The sequence below is a fragment of the Haliotis rubra genome, unplaced genomic scaffold (assembly GCF_003918875.1).
Source record: "Haliotis rubra isolate DU_JTF1 unplaced genomic scaffold, ASM391887v1 Scf952, whole genome shotgun sequence".
Classification (NCBI taxonomy): Eukaryota; Metazoa; Mollusca; class Gastropoda; order Lepetellida; family Haliotidae; genus Haliotis; species Haliotis rubra.
In genome coordinates this window covers 6,146-32,274 of record NW_025767693.1, presented here as the reverse complement: position 1 = coordinate 32,274, position 26,129 = coordinate 6,146, and the positions used below count along the sequence as shown (strand labels likewise).

Below are 26,129 nucleotides of genomic sequence, written 5' to 3'. Positions count from 1 at the left end.
TTTCAAATGCTCTTAAAATGTTTTGGAATAGATCAAAACATACATGTATATTAATAGAAATTTCCAATTGATTGCTTGGAGAGCTTGAGCGAGAGTTGAATGAAAATCCATTAATGTATTCTTTAAGCCTAAGGGCAAACGATTAAACTCAAAGAGACTTTCTTAAAGGGGCACTGATCCAGACCGATTAATGTTTCTCGCCAACAGTCCAATTATGAAACCTAGCTGCAAGCTGGTCAGTACCTGCTCCCTCGACCGTGACGGGGACTGGGCTACTGTCCACCTTGGCAGAATTTCTTCAACCTAATCAGTGGGACATTAGAAAAGGTGGATGCCCATCAGATGTCGTTATTTGAAAATATACCCGGTAGTTATTGTCTGATTGTAATAAACTATCTCAGAAGTGTAGGGTTTTCGGATTTTCTAATGCCTGGATGGTATAGCGACTGATCCAATTTGACCCTATTTCTGTGTTTTTAACCTCGATCTTTTATCATGCCATGTAAAAAACATGATGTCTGTTAACTTTGGTAATAAAACAAACATTTCATTTATTTGAATCCATAACAACCCCACTTTGCCATTGCCAGAAAAATCTGAAAATATACTTAGGTAAATATGTATATACAATTTCTAACTTATGTGCACAGCAAATGCTTCTATGTATTTCTTATGCACCAATGAAGTTCCGTTCGTTTCCTCAAAACAGTGTCGGCCCATAAGTTTTTTTCAGGCAATTAAAATTGCATGCAATACAGCGATTACTACTCCCTTGCTGCAACCAGTATTTGTGTTGTGTAAACCTACACATGTTATTTGTCATCATTCACTTGATGGTCAGTTAATAAATTTTTAACAGGTATTATTAGTGGTAATACAAATCAGATTACCCGACATAGATTCCCATTTGGCATTTCTCTCGTCTGGAGTAAATACTTAACATCGTAAATTAAGGTCAAGGATTAACTGAAAACATACTGGTTGATTAATTACATATATCTTGCACAGCGGATTTGTCAAAAGGTAGTGTTTATGTATGTAGATTTACTAATCCATACTGAATACACCCTGTCGTAGAGTTTCCTGTGTAAAATTCAACGTCCTTCCTTCAAAGGATTAACCGCCGATACGTTGATTGATTGCTCAGCATTGGCTAACTGAATTACTTTTTTAACGAATGGCTGACATCATGCAATTACTTGCCAGGGTGTGCTATCTTGGGTGTGCTATCTGTGTTGGAAAATCAGAGGTATATAACGAAAATATAATAGCTCTAAATTTTATTTAAATCTGAACGAGGTTTTAAATTAATATATTAGAGCTATTATAATTTAATTATATTACTCTGATCTTCCAACACAGTACGTTTATCTCCATTGAACCATAACCTGCGTTGTTGATATTTAAAAAAAAAATACATACTGTGTTGGAAAATCAGAGGAATATAATGTGATTATATACTTCTGAATGACTTTGATTAACCTATCACAATCCAGTATTTACTGAAGTCGTGGTAGAATTAGGATTATAAGGCAAAATATAAAGACATATATTGACTTCGTTATTTTTCAGTTCTAACTGTTTTTACCACGGGCAGATGGTTAAACTTCAAAATGTTTTCATTTGTTCTCATAATAATGAAGATGGAAATTTTATCGAGTAAGAAAGATTCCATCTTTGTTGATCAATCAACTATCAAATATACTATCAATTATGCCTGTGGGTGGCGCAGCAGAGGTCACGAAGCAGTCACGAATTCTGGGATATCATCCGAGTACTCACGGGAGAAAAACAATAACAAAAGCAACAACCGGTCCACGGAAATTGCTCTGGATCAGTGCCCCCTTTAAGTTATGAATGCTGATTTATGCTTACATTTTGAATGCAGTAGTACTTGCCAGAATCCGCTTGCACAATCCAGAATAGTAAATAGAGAGGATAGCATGCAGGTTTTGTGACTTCATTTAATTTTCGGTATTCAACAGGAAATCTAAAAATAATTATCATTCTTTTTAACCATAACTAGTGGAGAGCACCACTAACACTCGCATGGCTGAATGATAGATGCATCCAACATTTGCACTATTTGTTTAACACGTTCTTGTCCAACCTGTTTTTTTTAATGATTGTGTTAGTTTATATAATATACATGTATATTCATTATGAACGTAAAATCTGGTCTTGTCATCATATGGCTGAAACATTGCCGATGTGATGGTAAACACTCACTCACTCACTCACTCTCTCACTTACTCCACGATAACAGTTTTGATTGATGGGATATCATCTGGAATCAGACAATGTGTGAATGGTTTCTTCCTGAATATGGGAGACAGTTCTTAGCAATCTTTCCCTCGGAGCAAAAACTTCCTCTACTGATGGGTTAAAGATGTACTGCTTGCTATGAAGGAAAAGTAAGCACTTACTTCCCAGAATTTGTTTGCTTGGTGTGGCAACTCAGCAATATTCCAACTATATGTCAGCAGTCCGTAAATAATCGAGTCAGAACCAGACAATCCAGTGATCAACATCATGAGCATTGATCTTTGCAATTGGGATATGATGACACGTTTCAACCAAGTCACCAAGCCTGACCACACGATCCCATTTGTCGGCTTTTACGAGAAGCATGGGTTGCTGAAGATCAATTCTAATGGGTCAACTCCAAGGTCTTGAAATTAGCATTGCACAACTTGTTCAAGTAAAAAGATATTTTAAGAAGGAGTATAAGGAAAGACAACATGGATATCATATTCATGTCAGAATCGTTAATGTACTCAAAGGCAAGAGTTAGTATAGAAACTGTGCATACAAAAATTTAAAATCTAAATTTATCAAACCTGTGTAGACACATAAGATACTAGGCACATAAAGAAACTGTGCATACAAACATTTAACATCTAAATTTATCAAACCTGTGTAGACACATAAGGATTTAAACTCAGAGATTAGTGACATGTATCCAACATGCATGCGCGTGCCACGTTCCGTGACGTCAGTGGGTTCGTCCTTGAGACGTGCAATACGTTGTTGCACCTGCATTGAGGGAAAGAGAAACAGAGCAAATGAATGCCACACAATACTGTCACTTTGGAAAGCTTAACCCTTGCCCTTGAGATCGTTCAAAAAATTAAACGGCTATTGAAACGCATAACATGCCAAGGCTCACGTTTGCACAACGTCATGGGGCTATTGGGATGGTCCGTGGGGGAATGTCTCAACGACAAGTGGCTGCACATTTCCACTGCCACCGGAACACCATTTCTGCACTGGTGAGACGCTACAAGAACACAAATGACGTCATCGATCGGCCACGTTCTGGACGTCCACGTGTAACAACGCCAAGACAGGACAGATGGATAAGGGTGACCCATCTGCGCCACAGGTTTCAGACAGCAGTGATGACTGCCCGAACCATCCCAGGACTTCGCCGTATCCACCCCAACACAGTTCGACAACGTTTACGTCATCACAGGATCAGACCACGACGTCCCACCATACGGCCTATCCTGACACAACGTCATCGACAAGCTCGCTGAATGTGGTGCCGAAATCATGTCCGCAGACCCTTGTTTTGGTGGAGAAATGTTGTTTTCACAGATGAGTCCAAGTTTAACATTTCCCATAGTGATGGACGTCAACGTGCCTATAGACGCGTGGGAGAACGTTATGCACAGGCATGTGTCTTGGAGAGGAATCGCTTTGGTGGTGGTTCCGTGATGATTTGGGGTGGAATAACAGCACGCCAAAGAACTCCTTTGGTGATTGTTCAGGGCAACTCAACTGGTGTGGGCTACAGGGATCAGATTCTTCGACCTGTGGAAATTCCTTTTCTGCAACGTCATGGCCCTGGGTTAACATTCCAACAGGACAATGCCCGCCCTCATACGGCAAGGGTTGCTATGGATTTCTTACAACACCACAACGTTGACTTACTGCCTTGGCCTGCAAATTCACCGGATCTCTCCCCGATAGAGCATGCTTGGGACGAGATGGATCGACGTCTACGCCGTCTTCCTCATCCGCCAGATAACGTCCTTGACCTTGCAACAGAACTTGAGAGAATCTGGCGTGACATCCCACAAGCCTTCCTTGCACGTTTGATAGGCTCTATGCGTCGTCGATGCACTGCTGTTCTCAATGCCGATGGTGGACATACCCGTTATTGAGCTTGTGACATGGTCGTTTGACCCCTGTCCCGCTTGTGGACTCGTGACGTCATTTTGATTGACTTTTCAATTGAAAGTCTCCCCACTTGTTATGGTGTCATGATCCCTCCATTAAAGTTTATATGTACCTTTGACATTGTTATCGTACTTATCAACTGGGATAATATTTTGACAATGCACAGTTTCTTTATGTGGCTAGTATATTTATGATGAGACTTTGTATATATTGCAAGAAAATCAGTCCACAATAGAACTGCAAATGGCGCAACTTTTATGGCGGACACATTCTAATGCGGTCTCAGTGAGAGAACGGTCAAAATGAATACCACACAGTCGATAATGTGTATGTCCTGACGGTATACTCCGGAGATGATCAAGAGCTGCAAAACTATACTACTCCGATACCTGTCAGTATTGTTTCATAAAATATTGTATTCAGGAACGTTTCCAGACATATGGTCACGGGCACGCATTAAACCTCTCCACAAGAAAGGAATCACTCAAGATGTAAATAATTACAGAGCAATTTCTTTGATCGACATATTGGGAAAGTTATTTACGCATATATTGAATAAACGTTTGTAAGCATTTTGTGAAATATGTGAGAATATCCCAGAATCACAGGCTGGATTTCGGTCAGGTTACAATACAGTGGATAACATGTTTTGTCTCCAGGTTTTAGCACATAAATACCTATCGAAACGGAAAGGACGATTCTATTGTCTCTTTGTAGACTTTCCCAAGGCATTTGACTGTGTGAATACAAAGTTGTTATGGTTTATGATACTGAGGAAAGGTATTCACGGAAGATTCTTTCATATTTTAGAGGATATATATTCAAACGTGGATTCTGCTGTTAGGATGGCTAATTCATCTATTACTGACTATTTCGATACTGTGAGTGGAATGAGACAAGGCTGCCATCTAGGTTCGATCTTGTTCCCGTTATACATTGTATAATTGGAGCACATGATACTGGATTCGGAACTGCATGAGAGAGATATTTGTTGGACAAGACTTCTTAGAAATTCTTTTATTATTCTATGCCAATGATGTGTGCATTTTTATGATACAGTAATAGGAATGGACGGAAGATTGACTTTTTAAAGAAGTTTTGTCTCAAGGGGTCATTATAAGTAAACTTAGAAAAAACCCGACATGATAGTTTCCAGAAACAGAAAAATGGAAATATGGCGAAGTTGATATAAAGATCTCTCCTGATTATAATTATCTAGGTCTCGAAATTATCATAGATCAAGGCTATGTATGTACTAACATCCAAGGCCAGCAAAACATTGTTCAGGATCAAAGCTCTCCCGGGACGGTTGAAGAACATATCACTACATATCCTGTATAAGATAGTCAACGTTCAGATCAAGCCAATCATATTTATGGATCAGAAAGATGTATATACTGGTGTAAGGTACTACCACGCAAGATGTATATTATAGTGTAAGGTGCTACGGCTACCATCAAACAGACACCTGAAACAGGTGTATACCATGATGTTTAAACTGGACTTAAGCAACAGAAAAACATGGGCCAGTCATATAAAAGAACTTTTTCAGTACGGTTTTTGGATTCTTTTGGATGTCACAATTACATTTAAACAAAGGATTAAAGATTGTTATCAACAAGAATGGACAGAGGCATATAAACATCAAGACAAATGACATATTGCAAAGACTTTATATTCGTTCTAAATACAGAGGTTTTATCTATCAACTGTCAAGAAACAGGAATTAAAAAGATTATTGTTTCTAACCGTTCATCCGAATTAAGACTAAGAATCAACACGGGAAGATGGGAAGGGTTGCTTCATGAAAAAAAGGATCTGCCAAGTGTGTGAATTACAGGCAGTTGAAGATGAATACCATTTCCTCCTTAAATGCCTCTTATACAAAAGCATAAGATTAAAACATTTCCTGCCTTATTATTGCACAAATGTCACTGTTCAGTCATATATAATTTTGTTGGGTTTCTGTTCATCATATATAATTCACAATTGTCCTATAATAATCAAGGAAGCTCTCTTACAGAGAAAATAACAGCTCGATATGTAAATTTATATAAAATGTATCAAAATGTCACGACAAAATATGCTTGAAATGTGTTATACGTGGGCCAGTGGCCTTTCTGTTGAATAAATGATTGATTGATTGTCCACCATGAGCATGGATACATGCTTGACACCTGCGCCTTATAGAGCCAATCAAACATCTCATCTGTTAGGGCTGTCAGTGTGGCTGATTGGAATCTTTGGCGCTGATGGGTGGTTGGAATCCAACAATTGTTTAGTGCATGGTTACAGATGGACCGCCACTTCGGGGACGATTTGCAACGATGGCATTTTGTTGATAACGATTCCACAAGTGGCACATGGTGTTCCTGAGCCCAGTAAACTGTTGTGCAATGTTGCACTGGCGTGTTCCAGTTTCAAGCATTCCTGTGGCTTGCCATCTTTCAATTTCAGCGAGACATGGCATATATTAATGCAAACAGCTTCTTCCAAATTTGTGTTTTTCGGACCCGTCAACATCTAAATGTTGATTTGGGTGCCAATGATCCGAGGTTTAGAGGAAAGCTTTTTAAAGGGCACGTTCTATGCCTTTCTTTTACCATGGACGCCATGAAAGCATGAAAAACATATGCAAAACAAAAACTACCGATAGATCCCTGTTTAGGTTATGGATTAAATGTATTATAAAGAATCTTAAATCTTTCTCATTTATATAAACACATGTGTTCATCACACTTACTTTTGCCTTTGAGTATACATTATGATGCTTACTTCAGTCGTTTTAACTAAAACCAAACTCACCATTTTGCAATAAACCATTACATTTAATATGTTTCAGTTGCAACAGAAGAAACTGATCATGAAGGAAAGCTGAAATCTGTGGATGACTGGGTGCCACTTGGGCAAGGACCGGATAAGCCCACGCCGATCTGGACTACACTAGACACAGGTTTAACACTAATCAGGAAATATATATGAACGCAGTGCATTCGTAACTATGAAACTCAAAGAAAGTATTGAGATCCCCCCAAGATCAATTTGCCGTTTAATGATACGTAAGGAATCCCAGTGACTATGTTAAATTTGTTTTCCTAACGTGTGTCATAAGCATGGGGCTAAATAAACATATTTTGGCAACGTTGAGGCTCAAATTTGAACAAAGATATTACAGGAAATCTGCTAAATGATGTGGAGGCTAGAATTTGTTCTCTGGTATTAATCTAGTCAAATTTCTCAGAAATGTGGATTTTAAGGATGTATGAGGCAAGTAGTATTAATAGTGGGGGTTCTAATACCGGGTACCCCGATGGTTTTATTTGTGGTTAATTTTGTTCCCTCATGCCCCGCGAAAAAAATTATGATTCATATTTTGGAGCATGTCATGTGCATCAGTGTTTTGTCGCACATGTTTTTTTGTTTTGTTTTGTTTTTTTGTTTTTTGACAGCAGTAGTCGGTTATGTTCATTCAGATAATCTTTTTTCTTATCATAAATAAGTTGGTTTCGCACCTGGTCTGCTCCATTGGCTTTGCACAAACCATAATGGCATTTCACTCCAATACTGCATACAGAACACGTGTAGTTCACGAAACCCTTTCTGATAGACATCATGTCTATCCCACAGTACTCGGTCCTGCATTTCTTGTCACAGGTCTCAGCTTTTCCCAGAAGCACGCATTTGCAATGATACGGGCTGGGTCTCATCTTCGCTATATGAACTTGGATATACTTTAGTCTAATTGATTGATGATCAACACGGTCGCAGCTAACCCTAATGCCACGAAGGTCAACTCACGATCTTTCTGTTCCGGGAAAGGTGTGTAATATGGCGAGAGTGTGGGTTCGTCGTTTTCCGGTGATGAGATAATACACGTGCATGGCTTCGTCCACGTACTTAAACGTTCGAACGGCACGACCGTCTCGTTGGTCGTGGATAAAATCTATTCTCTGCATGCGTTTTGTTGCATAGTAGGCTTGTAATTTCTCGATGACTAAATCATGACATTTCCGTTCCGCTTCGATTTCGGTCTTGTTTGACGTTCGTAATTGGGAGAAGAGATAATTGCTCCCCGAAAAGGCTATGACGTTGACTAAAGCCCCACCGAGCATCATCGCGAACGTAGACATTTATGTTTGATATCATGACTCTTACTTTAATATGTTTTCTGGAATGATCCCTTGCTTGATAGGCATATCTTTGGTGGTCATCGCCATTGCCAAATCTAGGACGAGCATGCCCATGTCGTACGTGTTGAAATCGAGTTTTGGAGTTGTTTTTTTCGTGATCATTTTACTTAAACGCGCGTAGCCGATGGCTAGACCACTGACCATGAGTGAACGCATCGTTGACAAATGTTTTTCCGTCGGCGGTGGACATGATTATAGCATAACGTGTGGGTTTACCTGTAATTGTGTGGTTAATGGTTGAACCGGTAGTGTCGTCTTTTTGTTTTGTTGATATAACTATACAGCCGTGGTGATACCCACGAAAGTGGTGGCTGCCACAGCGTACGGAATGCACGGTGGGGTAATCACCGGTTTATGATGCCTTGCTAACCCCCATTTTTACCGGCGGCTACTTTTTTCGGATTCTTGGGTTTCTTCATTATGGGATCAATCACTTAAGGGGTCTCCTCCACAGGTGTCGAGGTCGTTTGGATCTTTGGCTCCATCATCTTATATATCATTAGTCAAATATTTATGCTTAAATTGACAATGCTCCGCCATAATGATCGCCGCAGTGACGGGAGCTAAGAACATACCATATCGGTGATACAACTCACAACTGAGGATGTTCAAGGCTCGATCGCGTCGAGATCTTCGCACAAATAAAGTCGACGTTCCGGCAGAATGGTAAGCAGAAACGAAGCTATAACGGTGTAGAATTGCGTTATAGTCAACCCTTCGGTTTTTGTCATTTCAGCACCGAATCGGGCTTTGTATCTCGTGTACAGTTTATTGATGTCTCCATCGGACATGTTATAAGTTTTATCGGTGGTGATGTTTTCACCCAAGTATTGTTCCCCCTTCGCACCCACGGCGAGAGCCACGAGTCTTTCTCGCTTATCCCCGATGTGGGACGATACATCTCCCTTCTCTGATATTATTTGTTTGAGCATGTTGACAAACTCTATCTTCTAATACATCAATCTGTTTTTAAATCTAATATAATAAAATCCGGCAAAATCCAAACAGAACGATATGAATGTCATGTAAACAGAACTAGAATTTCAAATGTCGTCATGGTTATACATTTAATTTGCTAAGCAGGTTGCTTGATTTTGCTAAGCAGGCTGCTTGATTTTGCTAAGCAGGTTGCTTGATTTTGCTAAGTGTTGCTTAGCAAACACACCGCATAAGCCACGGATTGTTCTGGTTTCAGCACTAGTTTAGCGTGTTTTGTTTCGGCTAACAATGTTCTCACGCGTTCTGGCTCGGGTTTGGTGGGAATCACGTTGTTTTCTCTTAAACATTCCTCGAACGAATCCCTATCCTTGCAGTGGAATCAGGCAACCCATCTCGTCTTTTCCCTGAGGTCGTTCAGGACCAAGTTGAATGTTTCCGTGAGGACCCAAACGCTATGTTTCATATGGCGTCCCGAAAACACTAAAAACGATAATATATCCCTCGTTTTGGTGATCCCTTTATTCGCGCTGCAATCGTCTAGGATAAACAGCGCCGATTCTCCCTCGAACTTGTCGTGAAAGGCTCGCAACCAGTCCTGTAAACGTACTCCCGGGTCGATTTTTTCACCTTCACACCATTCACCACCCACGCTCTCTCTGTGTACATTTTATTGACGCGTATAGTAGGGCAAAGAATCAGAATATGATCGAACACATCCCGATAATACCCTTCCAGCATATCCAATACAAAAACGGTCTTCCCGCACCCCGTCTGACCGCACACGATGGCGCAATGCAGCTCCAGGGACAGCTCAAGATCGTATATATACTCTACGGGGTACAAATACATAAATCACTAAATGGCCTCGTTATAAATGAAAGCCCGTCATTAAAACTACTCATTTCGATCTTTAATTAACTGAAATCGACCTTTGTGACAACAGTGCACAATTCTCCCCCGTGAACGAAATTCAACCAATTAGAGCCGCGCGTCTCTGTTACGTCCTATGAGGAATAGATATGAGGGCCAATGCTGAATTCATGTACATTTCAGGGGGTAAATTATTTTGTTTTCAGGTTTGTATAAACCTGAAATCGTGACAACTATTGTGAAAAATGAAAGCTATATGTTCTCACAATCTACCGTCATTTACTTTTGTCTCCTGATTTGCCTAGTTTCCGAGTTACAACTTGTTTTCATAGACGATTCTGTCAAAATCGCTTGGTGTCGGTAGGCCTTATTTGTTCGAGCCAGACGCTAGTGATAGTGAAAACGATGATCAGCCTCGCTCATCACGGTTACGGTTAATTTCTTCAACCTAAACAGTACGACATTAAGAAGGTTGGATGCCCATCAGATGCAGTTATTTGAAAATATCCCTGGTAGTTCCTGTCTGATTGTAATAAAGTATCAAAGCAGTGTGGGCTTTTTCAGGTTTTCTAATGCCTTGATGGTATAATGACTGATCCAAATTGATCCCATTTCTGTGTTTTTTTTACCTCGATATTTGATCATGTCATGTAAACATATGACGTCTATTACGTATGATAGTAAAAATTGACATTTGATTTATTTGAATCCGTAAACTAAACAACCCTACTTTGCCATTGCTAGAAGAATCTGAACATTTACTTAGGTAAATAGGTACATACAGTTTTGGCACACAGCAAATGCTTATATGTACTTTTTATGCAACAATAAGGTACTGTTCGTATTCTCAAAACAGTGGCGGCCCATAAGTTTTCACATGCAATTAAAATTGCATGCAATAAAGCAATTAATACTCCCTTGTTGTAACCCGTGTTACGTGGCATAAACCTACACGTTATTTGTCATTATTCACTTGATGGTCAGTTAATGAAATTATAACAGGTATAATTAGTGGTAACAATTACAAGTCATTGGCTCCTTCCCTCTGCAAGCAGTTTGCGTTCTGCTGTTTATTTTGTTGACAGTAACATAGACAGATTCTGTAATACAAATGCATAAAATCGGTGATTTACAATGTGCTTAGGTTGTCTGACAAAACATCCACTTGCACAGTTTGAGATCGATTGGGTCATTGGATGAAGAGATATTTACAAAAAACCGGGTCCACATGCATTTCATGCCAAACTATAGATTACCCGACAAAGGTCCTATTTGGCATTTCTTGTGTCTCAACATCATAAACATCGGTCAAAGGATTAACCGATAACACGCTGATTGATTAATTACTTTTATCTTGCACAGCGGATTTGTCAAAAGGTAGTGTAGTGTCTGTGTAAAAACAACGTCCTTCTTTCAAAGGATTAACCGCCAATACATTGATTGATTGCTCATTATTGGCTAACTAAATTACTCTTTGTTTAAAGAATGACGGACATTATGCAATTAGTTGCCAGGTGTGCTATCTTGGGTGACCAATGAGACTATACACCAATGTGAAATACCTATAACGATATATCACTTTTTCGTATATTAGACACATCACTTGGAACAGCTGCAGATAAATGTCATATCACTCGTTTTTGTGGATATTGATGAATACATTCCTCGAACAAGGTAATAGCCTGGCATTGTTCCTGTAACTTTAATCTGTTTTAATTTCAATACATGCATTATGTTTTTATTCATTTGTCGTAGCATTCAACAGAATCATTGTTTTCGCTGTGAAGTGTAATGAGACATGATTACACAATGCGATTTAGAATGAGACAGACAACAGTTTTATACTAGTTTTCTAACTTGATGAAATGACACAGACAACATACATATAGGGCGTGTGTGCGAATTATGATTCACATTGGCAAACTATAAAGTGTCTAGATATTACAGTCCTGTTATAAATTCACTATAAGTATCAGCATATCGTCTGCTTTTTATTTAATTTCAAAGTGCATACAAGTGTGACTAAACTAATAAGGATTATAAGACCAAATATAAAGACGTACATTGACTGGTATCTACATACTGGGGAGTGGACGTTAACCACGTGAATGTAGCAAGAAAATTATCGCGCAGTATTGTGACTTCGACCCCCACCTCGCTTCTGTGGAAGAAATCGTTATGTTACAAGTTGTGTCATGCAAGATCCTTTTGGTCATGATTCAAATACATATGTAACTACGAGTAGAAAGTAGTTTTGATTTCCTAACTTGATGAAAACAAACCATAATCTCATTAATTCTTACAGACTTTAGCCTGTGACTTTACGATTTTAAAAAATAGCGGCGCCCTGTCGCGAACATCCGCCAGTCTGAGGATGAATGCTCTTTAGGTTTGTTTTCACCGAGTTACAAAATCAAAACTACTTTCTACTGGTAGTAAATTATGTATTTGATTGATTGCCATTAGGATTTTGCATGACATAGCTAATAACATAACAATTTCTCTCTTGGAAGCGAGGCGGGTGTCAATACAGTACTACTTACAATATTATTGTTACTTCATGGACCACAACCTCGCATATTTTACTATAACTGGAAGAAATCGTTATGTTGACAAGTTGTGTCATGGAAAAACATCTTTATGGTCATCAAATCATATACATATTTCCCCTACTATAACTAGTAAGTAGTTTTGATTCTTTAAATCATCAAAATGACGTGCTACAATGATCTGAACTAACAAAATCGTAAGATATCGTTTCGTTACGTAACCTGTCTGTGGTTTCGTTTGCGGGCGAGAGAGAAACAGGCAACTTTGGGGCAACTTTTCAATCGCTCGGTATTAATTAACCACAAGGTTTTCAAGAATGAATTTGGGGTTCTGCATAAGACTTACCACACATCTTTCATATGTAATGGTTAAAAGAGTAAAAAAAAAGTTTATTTGTTCTTTAATAGATGGCTTGCATGAATCTTCCATCTTTTCTGGTTGTTGTTGCAGAATGGCCAAAGCTGAAGGTTGAGACGCGTTCTGTTAACACTGAAAATTGTGCTGGGGGCAAGAAAATAACTGGAGACTGTAGGAAACTTAACTGTAGCTGGGGCACCAGGAGAAGGAAAGTCAACTGAATGATATTTTTCTTAAATGGATTTTTAACAAAGAGGGATGAAAAGTGTTTGGGCAAAAAGTCCCGAGGAATCTTTTCAACTGCATATTCTTATCTTATTTAATGACATATTGTGATCCATCTATTTTGATACAAATGAATTAAGACGATGGAAACCATTCATTGAAGATGTAAACAAAAGATTGTATTCTTCTAGAGACCCCGGATTTCTGGCACTATTTACATCCAGGGATTACATACTTCAAGAAGCTACCCCCCAATTGGAAAAGGTTCAAATCTTTATGTTTTCAAGGCCAAAGATTCCAACATTACAAAAATTCAAGATCAACTTCAGATGAAATGATTCAAATGCTATTAACTTCAACATCCCGAGAAAGAACAGCTGTCTGATGAAGACATTGTCAAGCTCATTGGACTGACTTTCCCTTATGGTTTTCCTTCCATTAGCCTATTGTTTTTCACCCTTAGAAGTACAACGGACAGTCCAGAAGAATTCTTTGAGAATCCAAAACTGTTTCTTGATGACACTATCACAGCTACCTGGCAAGATTTGTACAAAAGAGCTGCTTACTGCCTTCTTGTTTATGAAGAGGGTCGGATTCACGTTTCTAAACTAAATTTATCGAAAGAACCTACTGCAGAACAGCATCAGATTGCAAACATGTCAAAAGAAATCTTTGGAAACGATGATGTCATTCCAAGTGAAAGCCTCTGTGTTCATTTCATGAAACTACAGCAAGCAATTGAGAATATGATGAGCTCTCATTTGAAGACAGAAGAACTTTTTGTTTGCTTTTCCCATGCTTCAGTTAGGAAAGAGTATCTGCTGTAATTGGTAAGCATAAAGTGAAGTTTATAATTGATCATTCCAGCCTATAATATATCTGAAGGACATTGTCCAGTTCAATGATGATGGAGGTATCAGTTCCTGTTTAGACATACCTCTGGTTAAATGGCCCATGTCAGATTTTATGAATAGACTCGTTTCTGAACTGATTGAAGGTAACATTTCAGAAGTACTCAGTCATAGTGTGTTTAAGACACACGAAGGAGTCGTGGAGTTTTTATCCAAGGTAAATATACAAAGACTATTACGCACGAAAGATACAAGATCAAACCATTCATTCCTCTACCTAGTGTGCAGCAATAAAGATGAAAATCTCATCAGAAGCATTGTGCAAAGCATTATCTTTTGAAAGTGATTTTGTAGAGGCAGCATTCCAAACTGCCATCGACAATAACCAAACTGCTATAATCAAGACACTTATTAGAAAGTTGAATCTTCAGAATCAACACCAACGTATTCATTTCAACAGAATGATCATCAAAGCTGCTGAAAAGGGTTTAAAAGAAATCGTTGAATCACTGATTGATATTGCAGTTGTGGTAAACGTGAGACATGAAAAAGGTTGGACTGCTTTGCCCTTTGCAAGCCTTCGAGGAAATGTTGAATTAGTCAAACTTTTGCACAGGATGGATGGATTAAGTTCATGACCCCTGGCAGAGGTTCATTCATTGTTTGGATGAGATGGCTGCGGTCAAGAGGAGCTAATGTTCATCTACTAGGACAGGATGTGGAATCACTATTGCATACAGCTGTGGAAACAGGCAACGTGGATCTCCTTCCGGATGTTGTTTCCTATGGCGTCAGGACTTTGTGACATCATTAACTTGTTGAAACAAAGATTAAACATGCAGGTTAAGGATAAGACGGGCGCAACACACCCTTGCATTTGATAGTGGAAACAGGATCTCTTACAGCAGTTAAATATGTGGAAAGTGCTCTGATATCTCTCTTACAAATGCATTGTGATGTTCAGCATAAACCTGCAAGGGATGTGACTGTTCTCGAACACGCTGCAACACTCCCTGATAGAAAACTAGTGATGTTTCTCTTAGCACTTGACATGGATATCAACGCCCCATGCCCCACTTCATCACTCAGTTCATTCAGGCAGTGTGGATGTGGCTCGTGAACTATTAGATCGAGGGGCTAATGTTAATGCAAGGACAGTTACCAATGAGTCTCTCCTCAGTGTAAGTACTTATTTGGACCATTCATCACTAGTTTCACAATGCGTTCAACCTGGTGCAGATGTAAACATTGAAAATATCAAGGGAGTAACACCTCTCCATATTGCATGTGCCAACGGGAGCTCTACTATTGCGGAGATATTCATCCACGCTGGGGCTGACCTCAACCTCAGAGACAAAGATGGGCTTGCATATTTCCGCCTGGAGAGGTAGAAAACATATAGTGGAGATACTGCTAAGGGCTAACTGTAACACGACTCTGCTTGATATGACAAGTATACAGGCTTGTGACTGTGCTCTTTTAAGGGGACATTTTTACCTGTATTTCATGCTGCTTGCAAGGGATCCAGGATTGCTACTTTTGAAGAGGCTTCAACTGTTAAAACCATAGCGAGGCCATGCCAAAATTCACCCCAGGATATGTGACATCAATATCAAGTGCATGAAGATATGTATTAAGTATTATCACAAGAGAAATGTGCTTACGCTGGACATGATAAATAGAGATCATTGCGTAAGTGTGCCATACGACTTATACGAAAAGAATGTGACATTTTGCACTCGTTTCGTATATGTCATATGACATAGTTGCTCGAGCATCCACTTTATGCATGTACATTTGCGCAGTAGAACACGATAAACAAGTGTGATGGCCCTCTTCATTGACGTCACGTTCAATTGTTTAATGACGTCACAGACGACGAAACACAGAAACAATGGTTGCTTGGCAAAAATTGGTATCTGCACACGTGCACATATGATATATATGACACTGCTTATGTTTCATAATATGGGTAATAAAGTACACATATTGCTCATGTAGAACAATGTACACCCAAGACCATAAATACACTAAACGCTAAAAGAAACCTTACCCCCCTTCCTTAATGACGGAGAAACTTTCAGCTGACGTTGTGATGCGTGGACGTCCACTTCTTGGCCTGCCTATACGGTGACCCCAGTGTCTGTAGCCCTGAATAAGTCTTATAACCGTGATACGGTGGCATCCGAGGGCGTTGGAAACAGCAATCTATGTCGACACCATCTGCACCATCCCAATGGCTCTTTCTGTCTTCAGCTGTTAATCGTGGTATATTTATCGTACTTGTGTATCATATCACGCATTTTAGGCTCTCTTTATACCATATAGAATCATTCTACAGGTGAAATGGATGCAAATACTGCTTGAATATTGCTGCGTTTTGGCGATTGATATTGATATGTGTAAACAGAAAATGGAAAACTGTTACTTTGCAAGCAAAAATGTTAACAATATAATTTTAGATGTTCCTAAACAAGTTTTCACAATATCAGAGACACGTTTTACTTGTTTTCATGAATATTTTACAATTTTACACACTCTACAACAGTTGTTTCTTATTTTAATGGTTGAAAAATTGTGACTTTAAATGATTTATCTTTGTCTCAAAGCAGAATTTTATTTCAGTCGTTCTTTTGGACATCCAAATCACTGTTATTGGTTTATTTCGGCATGGACGAAAATATGACCATTCAACTCTTCTGAAAAAGATGCATTTCACCAAAATATGAATGCATTTGAGAATTTGATTTCGTGATTTGCATAAGCCTGTGCTGTTAAGCTTTCTTGTAAACTAATACCTTCTAACAGATCTTTGACAGTTTTAAGCAATTCATAAAGGTAGGAGGGTAACGTTTCTTTAGGTGTTTAGTGTATAATTGTTGTATTCTATGTGGTAATGAGTTTACATAACACGTGTGAGATGGGCTACATCTTTTATCGTTCAAAGATTCAAAGCATGTAAATGCTGACTAAAGTTTTATATCAACGTGTAGGAGTACTTTTTACAATGTTTTAAGCATATGAAAGAGACATATTATTAATTGATGGTTTTGTTGAACAGGATGTTTAGGATGATATTATACCTAGGTGACATCTTACTACTCATTATCCTTGTCAATACTTATGATTATACAGGTAGGATGATATTTATACCTAGGTGACATCTTACTACAAATTACCCTTGTCAATACTTATGATTATACAGGTAGGATGATATTTATACCTAGGTGACAGCTTACTACTCATTATCCTTGTTGATACTTATGATTATACAGGTAGGATGATATTCATACCTAGGTGACATCTTACTACACATTGTCCTTGTCAATACTTATGATTATACAGGTAGGATGATATTTATACCTATGTGACATCTTTTTTCTCATTATCCATGTACATACTTTAGGTTATACTGGTAGGATGATATTTGTACCCATGTGAAAACTTTCTACATTCATTATCACTGTATATATTTAGGAGAAAAACGTTCTGTGTTTGGAAATTAGATGAACTTTAAAAGGAATTGATTGACCTAAATTTCATTTTAAGCCGAACGCGTAGCCTAACCCGGCATGGGACGAGAGGTGAACTGAACTTTGTTGTAACTCATCAAAGACTGTTGTTTTTATGACCGGCGAGTTTCCATCATGATTTCACGTACGTGCCTCTACCCCGGCATGCGACAAAAGAGTGACAGTGCTGGCCTAACGCAATGATTTGTGTACATGCGACTAACTTGGGATTCCTTGGAAATTGTGTTCATCATTTGGGACTGGATTGTGGCCAAGCTTTTTTCAAAGTATACGAACATGGATCACCAGTAGTGACTGCGGGATAGCTGGAAGAAAGCAGAATTCTGGTGGTTCAATTTTTGAGTTTTTGACATGTATTTATTAACGATGAAACGGGACATGATGGAGTATAAGTGGCAAATATTTGGTGTTTCGCCTGACCATTATCTTGCGAATTTCCCATTCTAAAAGGAAACAAACATACCATTTACCAGGTAGGCAAAAGTTTACTAACGTTTCACTGCAAATTGTGTATAAATAGGGGTGTATTTTTACAAGGCTTTCTGATTTATAAGTTAGATATTGTTTGTTTATGTTTAGGGCTATGCATTGTAATTTGGTTTGAATATTTTTATAATAGAAGGTAATATGACAGTGAGGTTCCCTAATAATTGTGGAGGTAAAATCATATATTTGTATTCTTCGAGTTTTAATGCATGTTTATAAGCATTTCCATCACGTCTACTGTGTTGATATTAGCCACGTTGGTGGTCAAGCTGAAGTAGTGCGGCAGTGTTGTATGCGTGCTCAGTGAAGCTGTCATGAAATCAGACGCATTTTCAATCCAAACTGATAGCGTTTAATTTTATTAATTGTCCAATCAAATTCGAGTATTTTACGTAGCCATGGTAGAATTAAGGTTATACAGGTAGGATGATATTTATACCTAGGTCACATCTTACTACTCATTATCCTTGTCAATACTTATGATTATACAAGTAGGATGATATTTATACCTAGGTGACATCTTACTACTCACTGTCCTTGTCAATACTTATGATTCCTAGGTGACAGCTTACTACACATTATCCTTGTCAATACTTATGATTATACAGGTAGGATGATATTTATACCTAGGTGACAGCTTACTACACATTATCCTTGTCGATACTTATGATTATACAGGTAGGATGATATTTATACCTAGGTGACAGCTTACTACACATTATCCTTGTCGATACTTATGATTATACAGGTAGGATGATATTTATACCTAGGTGACAGCTTACTACACATTATCCTTGTCAATACTTATGATTATACAGGTAGGATGATATTTATACCTATGTGACATCTTTTTTCTCATTATCCATGTACATACTTTAGGTTATACTGGTAGGATGATATTTGTACCCATGTGAAAACCTTCTACATTCATTATCACTGTATATATTTAGGAGAAAAACGTTCTGTGTTTGGAAATTAGATGAACTTAAAAGGAATTGATTGACTCTAAATTTCATTTTAAGCCGAACGCGTAGCGTAACCCGGCATGGGACGAGAGGTGAACTGAACTTTGTTGTAACTCATCAAAGACTGTTGATTTTTATGACCGGCGAGTTTCCATCATGATTTCACGTACGTGCCTCTACCCCGGCATGCGACAAAAGAGTGACAGTGCTGGCCTAACGCAATGATTTGTGTACATGCGACTAACTTGGGATTCCTTGGAAATTGTGTTCATCATTTGGGACTGGATTGTGGCCAAGCTTTTTTCAAAGTATACGAACATGGATCACCAGTAGTGACTGCGGGATAGCTGGAAGAAAGCAGAATTCTGGTGGTTCAATTTTTGAGTTTTTGACATGTATTTATTAACGATGAAACGGGACATGATGGAGTATGAGTGGCAAATATTTGGTGTTTCGCCTGACCGTTATCTTGCGAATTTCCCATTCTAAAAGGAAACAAACATACCATTTACCAGGTAGGCAAAAGTTTACTAACGTTTCTCAGCAGATTGTGTATAAATAGGGGTGTATTTTTACAAGGCTTTCTGATTTATAAGTTAGATATTGTTTGTTTATGTTTAGGGCTATGAATATTTTGGGTTTGAATATTTTTATAATAGAAGGTAATATGACAGTGAGGTTCCCTAATAATTGTGGAGGTAAAATCATATATTTGTATTTTTCGATTTTAATGCATGTTTTATAAGCATTTCCATCACGTCTACTGTGTTGATTTTAGCCACGTTGGTGGTCAAGCTGAAGTAGTGCGGCAGTGTTGTATACGTGCGCAGTGGTGAAGCTGTCATAAAATCAGACGCATTTTCAATCCAAACTGATAGCGTTTAATTTTATTAATGTCCAATCAAATTCGAGTATTTTACGTAGTCATGATAAAATTAAGGTTATACAGGTAGGATGATATTTATACGTATATGACAGCTTACTACTCATTATCCATGTACATACTGAAGATTATACACGTGTGATGGTATTTACACCTATGTGGGAGTTATCTACATTCGTTATCCTTGTAAATACTTAAGAATATTCAAGAGGATTCTTATCCTAATGACTGGGATTTAAATTCTGCGATAGGAATGCACAACATTACATATCGTCAATTTCAAGTAGAGACATGGCTTAATGAATCCAACAGTAAGCTACCCTGCCGCCCCTGTTATTCTGCTGAAAATCCTAACAATGGAGTACAGTGTCCCACCAGCAGAAAAATACTGGACAAAAACAGTTAGGGATATATGTAAATTTTGAAATTATGAATAATGACCTATTTATTCATTGACACACTGATAAAATATCAATCATAAAAATACCAATATCCCTAACTTATTTTGTCCAGTATATTGTGGTGTTTCCATCAATGACAACCCGGATGGACACCAAGCAGCTCATATTGTAATTAAACATTGTTGCTGATACACAAGGTGGACGATAACAATATATACAATGCAAACTACGGTAGTTTGTGCATGGCGATTTCGTATTTGTAAGTATTTACTTATGTTATCATTGTATACATTGTATGTTTCAAATATATCTTTGTATGCAAAATGTACTTTCTCGTCATCACTTAGTTTCTGGTATTGGGGTTATTTTTGTTTCAGATATTGGAATGGTAACATTATATCTTATGCAAATATTTTGTAAATATTTACTTATGTGATCATTGTAAACTTTGTTTGCTCGAATTTATCTTTGTATGAAACAAATAAATTTCTCATCTAGATGTATTTTCTGGTAATGGGGAACATTCCTCAGTTATCCCCCTTGACCACTTCGCCAAGAGGTGGCACCAACCACTACGGTCCTACGAGTACTTCCGGTATTTCGAAGCTGTTCAGAGAAGTGTTTACACCGCTAAGTATAATGTTTTACTGAAGTTCGAGCGAGTCCGATATACTCCCCCCTTGGGTGTTCAAACCCGCGATTGTTGGACCGTAACTACCACAGTGCCCCAAGCGGGCAAGGGGTGCGCAACTCCAGGAATGTTCCCCATTGGATAGATATAGTTTCTGATGTTGGATGTAGTTGCTAATGCCATAATTACGAGTATTATGAGTGGATATGGGTTCTTAACTTGATAAACCTATGAGCAACGATCTGCGCAATTGACATGTGTCATCCAAGTCAGCGAGCCTGACACCCGATCCCGTTTGTCGACTCTTACGACACGCATGGGTTACTGAAGATCAATTCTAACCCTCACCAACACGGGTGAAGAATCATCGTTGTTGATAATATGTTGCTGAAGCTTATAGTATTTCGTTTATATCATATTTGGAAAGATAGAATAATGTTTCCTTTGTGTGTGTATTGAATGTTATAATCACGTGATCATTGAAACATGATAATATATCTCTCTTGTTTAGCAAATGCATATATTTGTTTTGTTTTTCCAAATCCAAACATATCAATGGTAGACACCTGGTCTCGTATATCATTAGATTTTCTTGAAGAAATATAAATGTCGGGTTAACTTATAATTTTAGCTTGGGAATGAACAAGTAAATTAAGGGTTAACTTATTATTTTAGCTTGGGAATCAACAAGTAACTTAAGGGTTAGCTTATTGTTTTTAGCTTGGGAATGAACAAGTAAATAAGGGTCAACTTATTATTTAAGCTTGGGAATCAACAAGTAAATTAAGGGTTAACTTATTGTTTAGCTTGAGAGTCAACAAGTAAATAAGGGTCAACTTATTATCTAAGCTTGGGAATCAACAAGTAAATTAAGGGTTAACTTATTGTTTAAGCTTGAGAATCAACAAGTAAATTAAGGGGGTAATTTATTGTAATAATAATAAGTTAACCCGAAATTTACTTGTCGATTCGGTTTTTACATTATCTTCATGTTTCTGCGGTTGTTTTACCGCATCGTGCCTTTGCTGATATTCCAGCTTTGTAATAAGTTTGTAATTAGATCGCGCTATTTCTGTTTCAATTTATTGTACTGTCTAACGCTGGAATATGTATTGTGATATGCATTTTATAGTAGAGGAATACCTACTCTGAAAACGTATACTGATCACAAATACTGATGTATGATATTCAATCATATTCAATTTGCCGTTTGCTAATTTTGATTGTCATATGCATTAATTACTCTTTATCAGTAATTGTTTATCGATTTGTGCCATGTTCAATATGTTTATTTACAATGTTTTTATAACATTGGTTGTAGTATAAAATACTTATCCTTATAAAGATTATACAGGTAGGGTGATTTTAATACCTAATATGACAGATTACTACTCATTATCCATGTCATTATTCAAGAAAGTTATCCATTATCCAAGAAAGTTATCCATTATCCAAGAAAGTTAAAAAGAAAGTTCTGGCCATGCAATCGGATCCATCACACCTTTTAAATGAATGTTATGAATTTCTGCTTTCTGGCCGCCGTTTCAAAATCATCTATTACAAAACTAATAGAACTTAAAAATCATTTGTCCCATACAGTATATAACTTCTAAATCTTCCTCCAAAATTGTAATAGTGAAATCAATGATGTGGCACGAGTGATTATCATATTATGTACTTTGATTGTGATTCATCATTATATTGTGATTAGCTTGACATTGTATATACAGTCGAGCACCGTTGTCTCGATATTCATTGGACCAAGAAAAAGATATCAAATTATCCTAACTTCGAGACATCAGACCATGGCATATCATAACATATCACTATTTATGTTTTCATACGAAACTATAATCCGTTATCAGTAGTATTTAGTCGTAACATGAGTACTTCATAATTAAATCCTTCTTAATTAATCCTAATTTAATAACAAACAAGTGACATCTTCAACTCAATTAGCCCCAGTACTTGCCCATGAAAGGTAGGTGAATATCGAGTTTCTTTTCAAATACCGAGTTAAAGGGGTAATTTCTCGTGTTGGGACCATGAAATTATATCCAGATATCCAAAATATCGAGACATCCGTATCGAGTTTAAAGAGTTTGAATAATGATAAATGATGAATGATGATTTTGACGGGAACGTGATGTTATATCGAGACAACAGATATATCGAGTTGTCAGATTTCGACACAACGGTGCTCGACTGTGTGTATATATGTATGTATATTAATTATTTGTTGTTACATGCTTTGCATTGGCTATTTGAAAATTTCCCTTGCGGGAAAATAAAGTTTATCTTATCTTATGTTATCTTATGTTATCTTAAATACTAATTATTATACAGGTATAATGGAACTTTTACCTATGTGACAACTATCTACATTCATTATCCTTATAAATACGTAATATTATACAGGTAGAATGGTTTTATACCAGGTGACAGACAGTGATTTTCCCTGTTCTTAAAATTATACAGGTTGATGGTATATCCATGTGACAACTCCTCATTATCCATGTAAATACTTATTTTCCGTGGTCCTGCACATTCTTCAAAATTATACAGGTGTGGAGAGTCCTTGGATGGGTATTTTGGCATACCTATGTTACTTGAGTCTAACTCCACATCATGTATCCATGGCAAGTGAGTTTGTTCAAAAAAAGTGGTACTATAACCTTCTAGCGCCTAACAGGCAGCTTGGGTTATCAGGTAGGGTGATTGTTTATACATGTGTGTGGATAGCTATATTCATTATCCATGTCAATACTTAAGATTATCCATGTCAATACTTAAGATTATGCAGGTATGATGAACGAGCGAAGGCTTTAACCACTGGGAGGGTTGTAAGTGTGTGTTGTTCCGAATCGGTTTCTTGACAGGGATATCTAGTGTTCCTTGTCCAAAACAATCATTTACAAACAAAGCATATACATTAGTCCTCTAAATGGTCAGTCACTAATGAGGTCATGCGTGACAGGTGCCGCAATTCGTTGTGCACAAGTATGGAATCCTAGAAGGGACACTGTCGCTATGTCGGGTTATCTATTTATTCATCCAAATCATTATCGACATTATTATGGTTAATTTTGCCACATTTTGCTTGTCCCTTCTAGGATTCAATTCTAGGCAAACCAGAACCACTGTGGCAGTTTACGATACACCAAGTGAAGTGAGGTGAAATGGAGTTTAACGTCGCACTTAAGAGTCAACCAGTCCTTGTTGTACCCATATTTTTACGTCTTTTGGTATGACGCAGCCGGGGATCGAACCCACGACCTTTCGCTCTCCGGGCGGACGCTCTAACCACTACACCGCGGAGGTGGCCGATACACCGGAGGTGGAGCTTTAATCAACGCACCTGATGTTACAGACTGACAACTTACAGTGATTTATTTGAACACTCATACACATACACTCACAGATACACATACATACATACATGTATATACAGATACACATACATACATACATCATACTACACACACACACACACACACACACACACACACACATACACACACACACACACACACACACACACACACACACACACACACATACATACATACATACATACATACATACATACATACATACATACACACATACATACATACATATTGTGACGTATCGGGACAGCAGTGGCAGAATAGCTAAATTAATGGTCCCTGTTGAGGTATTAAGGAGGACTCCCCCAGCACGCATGCGCACGAGCAGCGAACAGCATGGCGACCATGTGCTTTCATGTGTACTCACACAAACGTGAATAAAATACTGTTGTACTGAATAAAATACTGTTATACTCCCCGTTGAGTGTAATACTTGACACATACATACATACACAGACAGACAGACATGTACAGAGACACATTCATTCATAAATACATACACACACAGACACACACATACACACACACACACACACACACACACACACACACACACACATACATACATACATACGATCGTGAGGTTTCAGTTTATCGGTGTCCCTGGTTAAGGAATTTGCCTCGATTACCAGATTGTCCATTGTGTGCAGCCTATTCCACAGTTCCCAGATATCCCTGGAATATGTTTACAACTGCGCAAAACTCATCCACTTATGATTATGATGAGTGAATGAGTGAGTGAGAAAATAACGGCGCTTTTAGCGGACGCTTTAACCATCAGGCTGCCCAATCGCCAGATTTTCAGATTGAACTGGCTTTCTCTAAAGATTGTGTTTCTCATGGCGCAGAGCGAAAAGATTATTTTGTAAACCGGGTTAGCTCTGAAGTGTTTAATGTCTTATTCCATCAGTATCTTATGCTTGCCTGAAGAACCGACGAAGGCGGGAAGGTGACAAGTGACAAATGTGGTAAGGCTCCCGGCTTTGGTTGAAAATCAAGAGAGAAAATTGTTCAGAGAAACCGATAATTGTCATAAAGGTCGTCTGGGATGGATCGGATAGTCGATTGTCTGTTTGCGAGTGATGTCCCTCTATTCCGGCTGGTAAAGGCTCGAAGGCAGCAAGCCAGCGTGTTATAGGTGAAATGAGACTTCGGCGTTAACGCTCTAACATTAACTTTTGAACTTACATAGACTGGAAATTACCTCAGCCTCAGATCACAGGAATGACGACTACGTTTGTGAACCAACCATAGGTATGTGATGTTATTACCCAGTCTTAAGCATGTACTAGTATATACTTTCCTTGAAGAATTTATGACTGGCCCAATATTTTAAAAGATAGTTTTCATCCATCAAAGAGAAATAGTTAAATGATGTTATGAAAAAGCGACAAAGATTATTAAGAAGAAATAAGAGGCGATTGTGCGATCACGACTTTTTTATGAAACGCCGTCTAATAGCGATGATAGAGATACATTTATTGTAATTTTCAAACAGATATATTATGACTGCTTCCTTCAGCAACGTAAACGCTTCACCCAAATGTACTGACTGACTGACTGAGTTTGGTTTTAAGCCGCTTTTAGCAATATTCCAGCAACATCACGGCGGGGGACACCAGAAATGGGCTTCACACATTGTACCCATGTGGGGAGTCGAACCCGGGTCTTCGG

The 26,129-nt window shown here is 38.1% G+C and overlaps 1 protein-coding gene across 1 annotated transcript in view; it reads left to right on the top strand.

Annotated features, from left to right (window-relative positions):
• LOC124264963 overlaps window positions 1-13,312 on the top strand; it is a 164,096-nt gene extending 150,784 nt beyond the window's left edge. The window contains exons 9-10 of the mRNA XM_046699748.1: window positions 7,028-7,138; window positions 13,185-13,312. Coding sequence (XP_046555704.1) covers window positions 7,028-7,138; window positions 13,185-13,312 — 239 coding nt within the window. The remainder of the gene's footprint in view (window positions 1-7,027; window positions 7,139-13,184) is intronic.
• Window positions 13,313-26,129: the final 12,817 nt, after the last annotated feature.